This window comes from Neophocaena asiaeorientalis, unplaced genomic scaffold (genome assembly GCF_003031525.2).
Source record: "Neophocaena asiaeorientalis asiaeorientalis breed wild unplaced genomic scaffold, Neophocaena_asiaeorientalis_V1.1 scaffold59, whole genome shotgun sequence".
Taxonomy (NCBI): Eukaryota; Metazoa; Chordata; class Mammalia; order Artiodactyla; family Phocoenidae; genus Neophocaena; species Neophocaena asiaeorientalis.
In genome coordinates, this window is record NW_020174268.1 from 8,681,244 (window position 1) to 8,693,978 (window position 12,735).

Sequence of the window (12,735 nt, forward strand, 5' to 3'; positions counted from 1 at the left end):
CCCATCAATCACACAGGCCCTGAGTCCAATTCTTCAGTCCCAACCCCACACACCTGTCTCCTTCACGAGTACAAGTCCCGAGAGGGTATCAAAGGGAGCTCAGAGAATAGAAGAAAAATGTGTTTGTGCAAAGAGAAAATGAGACCTGAGGCCATTATTCTTCACCTTTTCTCTCCTCTTAATAGCGAATGAAGCCACACAGCCATTGCTAAGAAGAGCTTCTATCCTCCCTAGCAAAGAGGGATAGCTATTTTAAAACAGAGTACCCAACGATAAAAGGAAGAAAAGTGAAGCTATAAATACATCACATTTTAAATGGCTAAGGAACATCCACATTCACTTTTTTTTTCCGCCATGAAGATTCATCTCAGAGGCATCCTACATGAGATTGTCCAAAAATAAGACACGGTTCTTTCTGAAGCAAAGTTCACTCTCAAAAAGAGATTCAATTTAAGTTCAATTGCAAACATGTTCTAGGCTAGACCTATCAAGAATACTGATCCATTATTTTATAGTTTGTATTTCTCTTCCACAAAGCATGCTTCATATAACCAGTCTATTACTTACGACATTATCAATTTAATCCCCCAATATAAATTAAAAGGCAAATTAGAAGAGTTTTTACCTGATCTTCACTAAGTAACACTCCCCGTTGTTTTTTGATCCTTTTCATGAGATCCCCTCCATCACAGTACTCCATCACAATAAACAGCCTGTTGTTCTCTATAAGAAAAGGCATCATTCGGTGCTGGATGGGTTTCAAATATTTACTAATTATTTGCCTTTAAGTTCTAGAAGGTGGAGAATGTAGCAGAAAAATGCAGTGCATAATAGTTTAAGACTCTGGCTGTAGAATCGAGATGGACTGGGCTCTAATCCCACTTCACCACTTAAATTTCTTAGCTCTGTGACTCTGGGCAAGTTATTTTAATTTCTCTGTGCCTCGTTATTTCATCTGTAAGATGGAGATAATAATATAGAAACTCCTCTTGGGATTGTTTTATCTTTCCTCATTTAATCCTTTCAATGGTTTTTAATCCATGTCACATACTTAGAACAATACCTGCACATAATGAGAGTTCAATAAATGAGAGCAATTATTTTTAATACATTCCTGCAGGAGATTGGAAATCTGCTATAAAAAAGCAGCTGTGAATCTTTTTCAACACCTCAGGAAGAATTAATACACCCTTGAATTTGGGCATAAACTTTTATTTATATGGGGCTTATTCAACCTTGTTGAGTACAGTAGACACGCTTCTAACTGACCTCTGCCTGACCTACTCACTAGATTGAAGGGCACTCTTCATGACCGCTGCCCGCTCAAGGTTACCCTGGTGGCTTCTGGACTCATCTATGCCCAGGTACCTCTGCTCTCACTGATTCTTACCAAGATCATTGTGTTCATTCCCTAATTTGTTTATGCCAGTTATACTTGCTATTGTAATTATTACATCAACTGATGAATGGGAAAAGGAAGATGTGATTATTTCTACAAAAACTACATTGAATCCCGCGGAGGACTCAGTAAAAGTGAGTAGCTAAAAAAAAAAAAAAAAAAGTCACTGACCTAAATGTTGGGTGGAAGCAGTGGAAAATAATGGGGAAGCTTTCATAAGACTGGGCACAGAGAGTACCTGTAAATTCTTACTCCAGTCTAAAGAAAAGAAATTGGAAATTATAAATTGGGGGTGGGGGGAGCCCTATGTACGAAAGAAGATTCCGAACTCCAATCGGTGGACTCATAATCAAAGACAAGGCCTTGGTCTTACGTCAGAAGTTTGGCAAATGATTGTGTATTTATAGATTAAAATAAGTTTGTATGACTTCCTGCTCAATCAGCTTTTTTCTTTAACCAAACAACAACCAGATGGGCTCTTGTTAGAATAAGGGCTTCTACTAACTTGTTTGTTTCTCCCACTAGTCTGCGGGTTCCCTGAAGACAGACTCCATACTTAGTACTTTTGTATTCCCTGTACCTGGCACGTGGAAGGGGCTTAATAAAGGTTTGTGGAGTGGTTTCATAAAAATATCTAAGGAACACAAAATGATCGCACAAAAGCAGGCTTATCAGCAAGTGTTAATCTTTCTAGTATTTTGCCCTGTAATTATTAAGTATTCATTCAACATCAGAATCTCTTGCCAAATACCTATCATTTGCTACCTCTTTCTTCCAAGTAGCTTAAGCCAACTTTATTTTTTTTTTAACATCTTTATTGGAGTATAATTGCTTTACAATGGTGTTAGTTTCTGCTTTATAACAAAGTGAGTCAGTTATACATATACATACATCCCCATATCCCCTCCCTGTTGCATCTCCCTCCCACCCTCCCTATCCCACCCCTCTAGGTGGTCACAAAGCACCGAGCTGATCTCCCTGTGCTATGCAGCTGCTTCCCACTAGCTATCTATTTTACGTTTGGTAGTGTATATATGTCCATGCCGCTCTCTCACTTCGTCCCAGCTTACCCTTCCCCCTCCCCGTGTCCTCAAGTCCATTCTCTGTCTGCATCTTTATTCCTGTCCTGCCCCTAGGTTCATCAGAACCATTTTTTTTTTTTAGATTCCATATATATGTGTTAGCATACGGTATTTGTTTTTCTCTTTCTGACATCACTCTGTATGACAGACTCTAGATCCATCCACCTCACTACAAATAACTCAATTTCGTTTCTTTTTATGGCTGAGTAATATTCCATTGTATATATATGCTGCATCTTCTTTATCCATTCATCTGCTGATGGACACTTAGGTTGGCTTAAGCCAACTTTAAAGGCGCTATCGGTAACCTGACAGCATCTGCCCTTGGTTGCTTCTCATTCACAAACTGAGTGCTTCTTTCACAGAACACTTCCATTGGTCCACCTCTCCTCTTAAAGGGACAGATCCATTCACTCATCAACAAACTTTTATTGAAGACATGCTAAGGAACGCTGTGCTAGGAATAAAAAGCAAATAAGCTATCCTTCCTGAATAAGGAGGTGACAGTCTAGACGGGGCATCAGTCAATATACGTGAGAAGAGTTACAACAGAAGTCTGCACACACACAGGCAGAGAGAACAAGAGGCCATGAAGGAAAGACCAGAGAGTCCAAAAAGGGTTTTGTTTTTTTGTTTGTTTGTTTTGTTGGGTTTTTAAAATTTTTTACTGGAGTATAGTTCATTTACAATGTTATGTTAAGTTTCAGGTGTACAGCAAAGTGAATCAGTTATACATATACATATATCCATTCTTTTTTACATTCTTTTCCTATATAGGCCATTACAGAGTACTGAGTAGAGTTCCCTGTGCTATACAGTAGGTCCTTATTGGTTATCTATTTTATATATAGTGTGTATATGTCAATCCCAATCTCCCAATGTGTCTCTCCCCCCTCTTTCCCTCTCGGTAACCACAAGTTTGTTTTCTACATCTGTGACTCTATTTCTGTTTTGTAAATAAGTTAATTTATACCATTATTTTAGATTCCACATATGAGAGATATCATGAGATATTTGTCTTTCTCTGTCTGACTTATTTCACTTAGTATGATAATCTCTAGGTCCATCCATGTTGCTGCAAATGGCATTATTTCATTCTTTTTTATGGCTGAGTAATATTCCATTGTATATATGTACCATATCTTCTTTAACCATTCCTTTGTCAATGGACATTTAGGTTGTTTCCATGTCCTGGCTATTGTAAACAGTGCTGCAATGAACATTGGGGTGCATGTATCTTTTCAAATTATGGTTTTCTCTGGATATATGCCCAGGAGTGGGATTGCTAGATCATATGGTAGCTGTACCAGTAAGGAACTTCCCATACTGTTCTCCACAGTGGCTGCACTGATTTACACATTCCCACCAACAGTGTAGGAGGGTTCCCTTTTCTCCACACCCTCTCCAGCATTTAGCTTGTACATTTTTTATGATGGCCATTCTGACTGGTGTGAGGTGATACCTCATTGTAGTTTTGATTTGCATTTCTCTAATAATTAGTGATGTTGAGCATCTTTTCATGTGCTTTTTGGCCATTTGTATGTCTTCTTTGGAGGAATGTCTATTTAGATCTTCTGCCCATTTTTTGATTGGGTTGTTTTTTTGATATTGAGCTACATGAGCTGTTTGTATATTTTGGAGATTAATCCCTTGTCGGTCGCTTCGTTTGCAAATACTATCTCCCATTCTGAGGACTGTCTTTTCATTTTGTTTAGGGTTTCCTTTGCTGTGCAAAAGCTTTTATGTTTAATTAGGTCCCATTTGTTTATTTTTGTTTTTATTTTCATTACTCTAGGAAGTGGATCAAAAAAGATCTTGCTGCGATTTATGTCAGAGGGTGCTCTGCCTATGTTTTCCTCTACGAGTTTTATAGTGTCTGGCCTTACATTAGGTCTTTAATCCATCTTGAGTTTATTTTTGTGTATGGTGTTAGGGAGTGTTCTAATTTCATTCTTTTACACGTAGCTGTCCAGTTTTCCCAAGTACCACTTATTGAAGAGAGTGTCTTTTCTCCATTGTATATTATTGCAGGAAGGGTTTTGAGATGTTTCCTGACATACCCTGATTACCTAGAGATCAGTTACTTTCAGGAATGTATTACTTTTGGGAGAATTAATACTTGTCTTAGCTCAGTCATTGAAAGGGCTGCCACAGCAATGAAGGGATGGCAATTTCAAAACCATGGGGAAATCAAAGGAAGGAAACTAAGCGAAAAGGGCTCCATTTTACTTCCCTTCCAGCAGCATCTAACTCACTCAGCCTTACACGGGCTTTCAGTGGAAGAAATTCACTGACTGATGTAGGATTAATCATGGCCGAACCATCCTGAAGGAACTATTCAGGTCCATGAGCATCATTAGGCTCTAAATATGCTTTTTTTCCCACTAGCCACTGTTAATTTCATATTTAATGGGGTTAGACCTGCCCGGAAAGGTCATTTGTGCTCTCAAATTTTCCACCTGTTTAAAAAAATTAAGCACTTTAGGAAGGGGAAAAGGCATAAGAAACAATCCTTGTTCTCACAGAACCTCCAATCTCACCAAGGGAAATAAAGAATATACACTAACGTTATAACACAGCTTATTACAAATGCCACACAAGTGAAACGGTCAGTAAGAGTTCGGAAGTGCTCAGAGCAGAGGTGAGAGAGATCACTTTATTTTTTTTATATTTAGTTTTAATTACATTTGTCAGGTTGGGGTGGCCACGCCACACGGCTTGCAGGATCTTAGTTCCCTGACCAGGGATCCAACCCTCGCCCCCTGCAATGTAGTGGAAGCACAGAGCCTTAACCACTGGACCCCCCGGGAAGTCCCAGAGAGAGATCACTTTAGGTTTGGGGGTGGGATTTGTGTTTAGTCTTAAGCATGTATAATATTTTAAAATGCAGAAAGGAGAAAAAAAGAATACTCCAAAAAGGAAGTGCATGGCACCCTCTAGGGCAGGAGTTTCTGGAACTATAAAGCTCATGGGTCACTGACCTTTCAAAACTATTAGAGGGCACTAACTTCAGGGTTGCAACCTTTGTCTTGCCAAATTCCAACATTTAAAGAACAATTATTATAATTAATTTATTCTAAAATGCCCTTTTAAAAAATCAGGATTATGTCTTACAGACATTGGCATCTTCCAATTGGTGACTGTGGGCCCAGCAGTCTTGATGTCGTCACGGTCTCATTAATTTTTGTTTTGTTTTGTTTTGTTTTTCGGGGGGGTGAAGTAGAAAAGAATAGTTTTATTGCTTTGCCAGGCAAAGGGAGACACACCAGGCTTCTGCCTCAGGCAACCATGCGTCCCCCAGCCTCATTAATTTTTAGACTATCTTAACCAATTTAATCTGCTCATGTTTCCCTTTTTATGAATGTACAAGAGTAATAGAAAGCAAAACTGTTCAAACAAGTCTAAAAGAGCTCTTTTAATACATATAAAATAAAAATTGTGATATGAAAGTATAGTGTCATAGTCTCATGGGCAGTATCTTTCCTTTTCATCAGCACATAATAATGTATCTTACAACCAATGGCCTCTAGATTTGATGGAACGAGGTATCATCCAGTATCACCATCATTCCACAAAAATAAAAGCCCTTTAGTGCTGAACCCAGGAGGAACACAGACTCAGCATAAAGAATAAAAATATCTTCTGCTATGCCCCCTTGCTCACTGCACTGCACCCACAGTGGCTTCTGCTACAGGTGTGAGATTCTGCCCTCACCCGCCTGTGACTATTGTCATGGATGCTGGCAGAAGACACGAGATTCCTGGGCCAGAGACAAAGGACTTTATTACTCTTGGCAAAAGCAGCTGTCAGAGCTTCATGTTAGTGCTCGTTCTACGGCTCCCAAATCCACAGAGCCTAGACGGACAACTGCACACGCAGTGGCTACATTACAGGAGAGGAACACTGCCCTTGAGGAATCGACTGCTTTTACAGTGAGCAGTAAACAAGCCAGCTCTCGGTCAGGGCTTGGCATTCTTGGCATATCCAGCAAAAACATGCAGAGGTGCTCAGGGCCAATAGCAGAGGGCCTTTCCCCAAAGCCTCCTGGCTAGTCCTTTAACAGTCAGCCCTTTGCAGTGGCTTTTCTCCTTGCCTGGAAAGCTCTTCTCCAGATGTTAGCAGGACTCCTCAATCTGTGCTCAAATGTCACCTTCACAGCAAGGCCTGTCCTGACCGCCCTATTTACAATGCTTCCCTCCACTCCTGCCTCCCCCTATTCTATTATCCCACAGCACTTATCAACTTCTAACATGCATATACTGTACTTATTAATTATGTTTACATTTATTGTCTGTCTCTCCCCACATTTTACCCCTGGAATGTAAACTCCACAGTTGTAGAGCAGGCAGAATTCTCAGGTGGCCCTAATGCACACACCCTGTGAACTCTCTCCCCTTGAGCGAGAGTGTAACCTGTAAATATGGGATATCACTCCCATGATTATGTTACATAGCAAAGGGGATGTGCTGATATAATTAAAGTTACTAAACAGCTGACTCTGAGTTAATAGAAAGAGATTATACACCTAATCACAAGAGCCACTTAAATCTGTGTCTGGAAATCAGAAACAGAAGTGAGAGGTTCCAGCTGGAGAGGGCCTATTGAAGGGGCCACATGCCAGGGAAGGGAGGTTGGTCTCTAGAAACAGAGAATCACCCCCAGTTAACAGCCAGCAAGAAAGCAGACACCTCAGTCCTACAGTTGCAGTAAATGAAACCTGCCAACAACCGGAATAAGCCTGGAAGAGAACTCGGCCTCAGATGAGGTTGCAGACACAGCTGACATCTTGATTTCAACTATGTGAAACCCTGTGCAGAGAATCCACCTAAGCCCAGCCCGGGCTTCCGATCTAGAGGAATTGGGAGAGGATAAGTGGGTGCCTGTTTAAGCCATTAAATTCGTGTTCACTGGTTATACAGAAACAGAAAACAGCAGTGCAGGAATTTGGGCCTATTTTACCTAGACCATGCCTAGCAAATCATAGGTACTTGATAAAAATTTACTGAAGGAATTTAAGTGGAATTAATTTAGCCTTAGGAAATTCTTACTACATTCTCTTATTTTTCTCATGTTGCTTCAAACTTATGAAAACTTCTATTTTCTATAGACAAACAATTAATGAACGAGAGCCAGGGTTCTTCTGTTCTGAGGTGAGCTGTTTGAGGGTAAACGAAGGCTTTCCCCCAACTCTCTACAGTCAGGTGTTGCAAGGACCTCTGAGGCTTTCAGATAAGCTCAGTGTTTCAAGTCCCAACAAACTGCCAGGCAAACTCAAAGCCGTCACAACAGCTCCAGTTTTTCTAAACACAGACGTGCTCTACCACTCTCCTAAATGGCCCAGTCTAGGAACTCATTCAGCAAACGTGTATGAGCACCCACTATGTACCACATGCTGAGGAGCAAGTGGTGAGCAAAAGAATTTGTTATGTTTACTGTCTTAAAGGGAGACAAATATTAGACAGTTCCTAATGGCGTATAGGAACATACACACCCAGCACAAAAGTGCTGGCGAGATCAGTACAGGGGGCTGTAACTTGAATTGGGATCTCAGAGAAGGCCTGACGATGAGCAGGACTTACAAGTCACAGGGAGTCACAATCATAACCCACAGAATGAGGAGAAGGAAGACTGTCTAATGGCGTCGCTGTTAGGAATCAACGAACAGGAATGCAAGGCACCTTAGTCAGCGGCTGCCCCTTAAAGGTTGCTCGGTACAACTCAATTCCCGGCTCACATGTACTCTCAGATCCCAGAAAGACCTTGGAGGTGTCCCAAGAACTCTTTTAAGGAATGTACCCAGTTTTAATTTGCGAGCTATTTTGAATGCAGTGGTTTTAATTTGCAAGAAACACAGTGCCCTGCACAGTGTAAAAGCTCAAAAAATAGCTTTTAAATTTTATTTACTGATTTTTACACCCCTGATGGTGCTTGAAGATATCTAGGCAACATTCCTGCTCCATGAACTAATTCTGACCTGTGAATTCAAGCACCCCCAGTGCTGGGTGCTGGGATGGGGATGCCCCATGGTGAACTGGGGACACAGACAGCCCTGTCACGGCCTTTTAAACACGTGACATGCTGTATATGTGTTTATTGTCTGTCTCTTCCCACTACAATGTAAGAGCCACGAGGACAGGAATTTGTGCCTGTTGTGTTTGCTCACTGCTGTATTCCTGGCGCCTAGAAGAATGCATCAGCGTAAGCACTCGATCAATATTTAACTGAATGAATGACCAACGCTCCTTCTATGGTGTTTTTAGTGGGCTTTTTTTTTTTTAACCTTTGGAGTCAAGTGATAGAGGCAGAAGAAATGCTGTATGCAGGCGCACAGAGAAGGGAATTGAGGCCTTAAAGTTTTTCCCCTCTATTCTGGCCGTTTGCTTGGCTGCCTCTCTGTAGCAGAATTGTACAGCCCTCCCCGTTGCCCCGGGACATACAAGGACTCATAGAGGCAGAGTGTACCCTCCCCCACCATCATCCCGTTCCCGGGGTTGGTTGCGGCTGCTTTGCACCCAGAACGTGAGCACATAAGGAAAGTAAGAAACATGCCACATCCTAGCAGGGATCTGAGAGTGAGTGTGGGGTGGGCTCTGTGTCCTGCTCTTTCCTCTAGCTCAGGAAAACAGCTCCGTATGTGCGCTGCTCCCTCAGGCTGGACCCCAGACTTAAAGACTCCTCCTGGGTGTTCCCTGGCAGTGCAGTGGTTAGGACCCGGCACTTTCACTGCCGGGATCCCACAAGCCATGAGGCACGGCCAATAATAATAATAATAATAAATTTAAAAAGTAAAGACCCCGCCCAACCGTAGCCAACAAGTAATGTGAGTGAGACACAGATGGTATTCTTGTAGGTCACTGAAATTTCAGACTGCAGCAAAGCTAATACACCCATCGTTAACTATCTGAGGGAGTGAGAATTAAAGGCAGGTGGGCAAACTTGAGAAAATTTAGGAAAGCTGCCTACAAAAACTCACCAGAGAAGAAATAAAGATGATGCCTCAAATTACAACTTAAGTAAATGGGAAAATGAGTCCACTTACAAAAATTAATTTATACACACTTCTCAGGAACTACCTTATACAGAAGTCTACATGCCCACACTTCATTAAAATACTTTAAGAAAATGAGAAAGTCAAACCTTGAAATGAACTGAAGAAGGTTACAATGTTGGGATGTCTCATCTTCGCCAGAAGAATGACTTCTTTCTTTGAAGCTTCTTTTTCTTGGATGGGCATCTAAATTATATTAAGAGACAGAGTTGTCTGTAAAGATAATTCGCTTTCAAGGAATGCTTTTTACTCACTGTCATCGAAAATTCTCCAGGATTTCACTGGCTTTTAATGGCACTTCTGCAACAGATCTCTCAACGGCAGGAAATGACATTTCTAGAATTAGAGTGTCCTATATCTAGTCAATGGTTTGTCAGTGACAATCAGAAACAAGAAAATAAGTATTTCTGGTGAAGTTCTGCTGTATTAAAATTTCCGCTGGATTGGTGTACTGTGTCAATTATTTAGTCATCTGGAGGAAAGTTATTTAAATATTTATCTTTCAGCAACAAAGGAATTTGTAAAAAAAAAAAAAAATGCAATGTTCCAGCAGCAATCACTGCTGAGAAGAAACAAATGAAATCTAAAAAAAGTAAATTGTCATATATCACATAAATCAGACTGGTAAAGTTCTATGTTAAGATTACTACGTTTTTCGTTTTCAAATAAAATGTCTCTTGTTACTTCATTTTAGATTTGATGTATTTTCTTTTCTTTTTAAAAAACTAATTTGCTTTTATTATTGCTTTTCCCTCCAGTTTTATTGAGATATAATTGACATACAGCAGTGTATACATTTAACGTGTACAGCATATAATTTGACTCACACCATGAAATGATCATCACGGTAAGTTTAGTGAACATCCGTCATCTCATATAGATACAAAATTAAAGAAATAGAAAAAACATTTTTTCCTTGTGATGAGAACTCTTAAGATTTACTCAACAACCTTCATGTATAACATCAGCAGTGTTAATTCTATTTATCATGTTGTACGTTACATCCCTAGTATTTATTTATCTTGTAACGGGAAGTCTGTACTTTTTGACCACCTTCAACCAATTCTCCCTTCCCATACTACCAGCCCATGGTAACCACAATTCTGATCTTTTTTTCTGAGTTTGTTTTTGAAGTAAAATTCAAAAACTACAACACTATGTCATTTTCCATCACACAACACAGTGATTTAAAATTTATGTGCATTTCAAAGTGATCACCAAGATAAGTCTAGTTACCATCTGTCACCACACAAGGATATTAAGTATTGACTATATTCCCCACGCTGTGCATTTCATACCCATAACTCATTTGTTTTGCAACTGGAGGCTTGTACCCCTTAATCTGCCTTACCTATTTCTCTCCTCCCCTCACTCCCTGATGTATTTCCTTATTATTCTATTTATCATCTATGGACAATATTGTTCAAATGTTTTGGTGCCATTGGCAATGGCCACACCTCATTTCTACCTTTTCTTCCTCATTCTTGACGCTTTGTCATTTCTACACTGACTTCTGGCCCGGCTGCCCCACCCTTCTGGCCTCCATGGGTCACTGGTCCTCTCCACAGTTCTCTCTGTAATGACCTTCAACATTTGGCCCACAGGTAATGTGTGAGTTCCCAAATTTTTCATCCTCATTTAAATTTGAAAATTAAAAAAAAATTACTATTCTCCATCCCAGCTTTACTGCCTCCTAGCTATGTATCTTTCAGTAAATTATTTAAATCTTCTAAGCTTCAGTATCTTTCCCCCCACTTTAAATTGCATAATTGGTACATGAGTTTCAAAATAAAAATAACTGAAATACGCTACCAGGATAGACTTAGCTACTTAACTACTTTAATTTATAACTACTGTTTTTTTCAAAAGACTATGATAAACGAAATTGAAAGGCAAACATAGGGAGATAAGTGTATTTTTATAGTTAGGTAAAAATACTGGCAATATATATGACCAAGATTTTTTGTATTTATAACATATAAGGATTCTGGCAAGCAAGAAAAAAAGGCAAATATGCCAATAGAAATATGGGAAAATACATGCCTAGGCAACTCTCAAAAAAATAAAAGAAATTTAAAATGTCTCAGAAACAGTAAAAAATATTCAACCTCACTCAGTAATAAAAGAAGACGAAAACAAAATTTAATATGTTTCATCTGTGAACTTGGCGAAGACAAAAAGAATGTTAATACCCACAGTTAACCAGAAAGCAAAATGACACTCACATACTTCTGGTGTAAGTATATAAATTGGTAAAGTCTTTCTAGGAAAACAAGTTTACAGTATCTAATAAGAGACTTTAAAATGCTCCTATTTTTAACTTATTAATCCTTCTAGAAGTTTATCCAAAGAAAATAATCAGAAATGTGCCCAAGGGCTCTCATACAAAAGCCTTCATTTCAGTGTTTTACTATTAGTTTTTAATTAAGAATATACACTAGTGATTTGAAAAAATATTTTAAGCCAGATAGAAGTAAATAAGATGAAAGTAAAACTTCCCCTTTTCCTCCCCACCCACCCCATGAATTCCTTTTCCTTAGGAGTGATTGCTAATTGTTAGACCTTTTTATTTAATGCACATATAGGTAAACACATATACACAGTTTGTTTAAGAAAAAATGACTCTTCTACATATTAACCGTTATTTAATCATAGCAAAAAAATCAAGCAACATACCTCTCTGAAAATGGAAAAAGAGTTAGATAAATTATGGTATTTTTAACCTAATGTCACACTATGCGATCATCAAAAATCCACGGAAGCACTGGCAGGAAGAGCAGAGGAAGAGGTAGAAGGATTTGCTGGTCACTGTGCCTTGTTGAGCAAATTACTTAACCTCATTGAGCCTCAGCCCTTTCACCTAAACAGGGAGGGTGATGAGATCTACCTTTAGAGTTGTTGGGAAGATTAAATTGATTAATTATGTAAAACACCTGGGATAACATGAGGTCTGCTAGGCACCCACTATTACTGTAAACATTGAATGATATTATATGAGAACATTTTATTATATGAAAGCATTGAATGACATGAGAAAATATTCACAATATACTAAGGGTAAAAAGCTGCTATAAAAGAGTACATCCACCATGACATCAATCATCTAATATATTCTAATAACTTACAAGGTACATTTATGCATTAAAAATAGCCTGGAGAGAACTTCACCATAATGTTAATAGTGATGAAGAGAGAGGTTAAAAGTG

At 39.3% G+C, this 12,735-nt stretch overlaps 1 protein-coding gene across 5 annotated transcripts in view; it reads right to left on the bottom strand.

The window, feature by feature from the left end:
• The window catches only part of NEK5 (NIMA related kinase 5), a 64,073-nt gene that overhangs the window by 44,193 nt on the left and 7,145 nt on the right, over window positions 1-12,735 (bottom strand). For all 5 annotated transcript variants that reach the window (XM_024755624.1, XM_024755623.1, XM_024755622.1 and 2 more), the window contains exons 3-4: window positions 9,619-9,715; window positions 626-723 (exon numbers count right to left, since the gene is read on the bottom strand). In XM_024755624.1, the coding sequence (XP_024611392.1) occupies window positions 626-723; window positions 9,619-9,715 (195 nt within the window). The remainder of the gene's footprint in view (window positions 1-625; window positions 724-9,618; window positions 9,716-12,735) is intronic.